General features: G+C 42.8%; 1 protein-coding gene across 1 annotated transcript; it reads right to left on the bottom strand.

Annotated features, from left to right (window-relative positions):
• Positions 1 to 274: 274 nt before the first annotated feature.
• On the bottom strand, positions 275 to 1,636 carry LOC133324231 (atrophin-1-like). Its single transcript, XM_061533076.1, has one exon. It carries the CDS (start codon positions 1,634 to 1,636, stop codon positions 275 to 277), a length of 1,362 nt encoding a protein of 453 aa, XP_061389060.1.
• Between the last annotated feature and the right edge of the window lie 405 nt (positions 1,637 to 2,041).

Below are 2,041 nucleotides of genomic sequence, written 5' to 3'. Positions count from 1 at the left end.
TTTAAACAAAACTAAAGAAAATAAACAAATTTGTTGTTTTTAAGGCTTAGAGCTAAATTGTGGAGATTTTAGAACAGAAAAGAAAATTTGGACTCAGATATAATGGGTCCACAATAATATTATTCTTTGTTTGTTTGCTTGCATTAATTTAATATCACAAAATGCACAATTATTTATAAATAAATAAAAAATATATAGTCATTCGACTAATAAAACACAACAATTTTCAACGTCGAAGCCGTCGGCTTTAGAAATAATTAAACTCGTTCCTTAGTCATTTCGAGTAGGCGGCAGCAGCAGCAGCCGCTGCTGAAGATCTTTGAGAATTTATGCGCGACGAATTCAACTGTTGTTGCTGTTGTTGAAAGTTACCATTATCACCTTGGCCAGGTGGCGTATTTGGCGGTGTTCCACTTGCTTGATCGCTGGCCTTATCCTGATGAGCGGTCATGTGCCGTGTCAAATGATGACGTTCCCGGAAAGATTCCTGACAAACCGGGCATTTTAATTTCTCTTCACGTTTACGACGATTTGGATCCGATGCTACTTCACTTTTGTGATGGGAACGCATGTGATAGACCAAATCGCTGGTCATGCGAAAACTGATATTGCACTTGGCACACACGTTTTGAGCGGTCAGCGTAAATGTTGAGGCCAAGGTGGGTGGAATAAGGGTGGAGAGAATAGCTGCGGCGGCAGGATTTTGTACCATACGTGGCATTATTTCCGGCGGTGGAAGTGGACCGAAGGGATGTGGCATTCCAGCACCAGCATTTGGTGGGAATGGAAATCCTGGATAGACGGGTATAAATCCTGGAGGACTAGCTGGTGGTGGTGGTCCAGCCTGATGTTCGGGACTCATAACGGGGGAACGATATAAGAATTGTTGCTTCAAACGTTGGGCCTGGAGGTTTTGAACCGATTGAAATGCTCCATTTGGTGAATATTCAGGGCGAAAATTTTGATAACCCATTGTGGGTGACAGTGCCGCCGGCGATGATGGTAAACTATCAATGGAAATTATGTCATTACTACTACCACTGGCGGAGCGGGGTGGAGTTGTGGCCACAGGTGGACTCATAGAGGAGCAACTCAATTGATCTGGACTTAGGGGAGGTGCAGGTTGTCCTGGCGACTCGAGCCGAGAATTGACTTTGGTAAATGCACTTTTCAATGGATGCGACTCCCAATCATTGGAAGCTATCACCAAGGTGGGATCATCGTAAATTCGAGGAGTCCTCACGCTGATTTGAGGATATTGCCGCAAATTTGGTTGTTTAGCTGGTTGTGGTTGATATTGTTGCTGCAGTTGTTGTTGTTGCAACTTTTGCTTTTCCTGTGACACCTGACTGGCCTTCAAACGTTCATCGGGCATCATCAAGAAGGCCACATCAAACGAACGCTTCAAAGTTGTGTTTTTGGTCACAATTGGTGTCCTTGGAGACATTTGATTGCTATCCTCATTTGGTGGTGTTGGTGGAGTTGTTGATATTTGTAAATCCTTGGGAGTTTGTTGCAAAAGTGGCTGGTGATGCTGCGGATGATGATGTGGTTGCGGTGGTGATACGGTCCTGGGCGAGTCCTGCAATGGAGAGGCTCGTTGTATTGCATGTGTATGGCTGCTATCCATTATCATGTTCATTGATTTAGTCCTTGGTAATTGTAATTTTTTCACTTCACTATAATTTTATGATTTTTTTAAAAGAATGAACTTCCAATAATTTCTAGTTTCTGTTCTTTAATTTTTAAAATTTACTCCAATTTGAATATTTTCTCAATTTTTGTCTAACTTTATTTCGTTTTGCCCGCGTTCACTTTGCTGTTCCGTCTCTGGTGACGTCTAAACGTAAACTGGTCCTTTGCCACAATCTGTTCTGCTTTATGTAGACTCCTTTTTTCTGGTTGGATTGTCATTGCCGCCGCAGCCTCTGTTATGAACATCCTCACATATAAATCTAGTTGGAATCCAGTTTAAATTGTTGCACTCCATCCACCAGCCCACCCTACTGGCCATTCTGTCAGCCAGCCAGCCAACCAACCA

The sequence above is a fragment of the Musca vetustissima genome, unplaced genomic scaffold, assembly GCF_032173495.1.
Source record: "Musca vetustissima isolate MV318-11 ecotype Yass unplaced genomic scaffold, APGP_CSIRO_Mvet_v1 utg64260, whole genome shotgun sequence".
NCBI classification, from domain to species: Eukaryota; Metazoa; Arthropoda; class Insecta; order Diptera; family Muscidae; genus Musca; species Musca vetustissima.
The sequence above is the reverse complement of the archived record's forward strand: the minus strand, read 5'-3'. Positions and strand labels throughout refer to the sequence as shown.

What these genes read in the sequence shown, in the direction of transcription:
- LOC133324231 (XM_061533076.1), bottom strand. Translation starts at nt 1,636, where the DNA reads ATGATAATGGATAGCAGCCATACACATGCAATACAACGAGCCTCTCCA.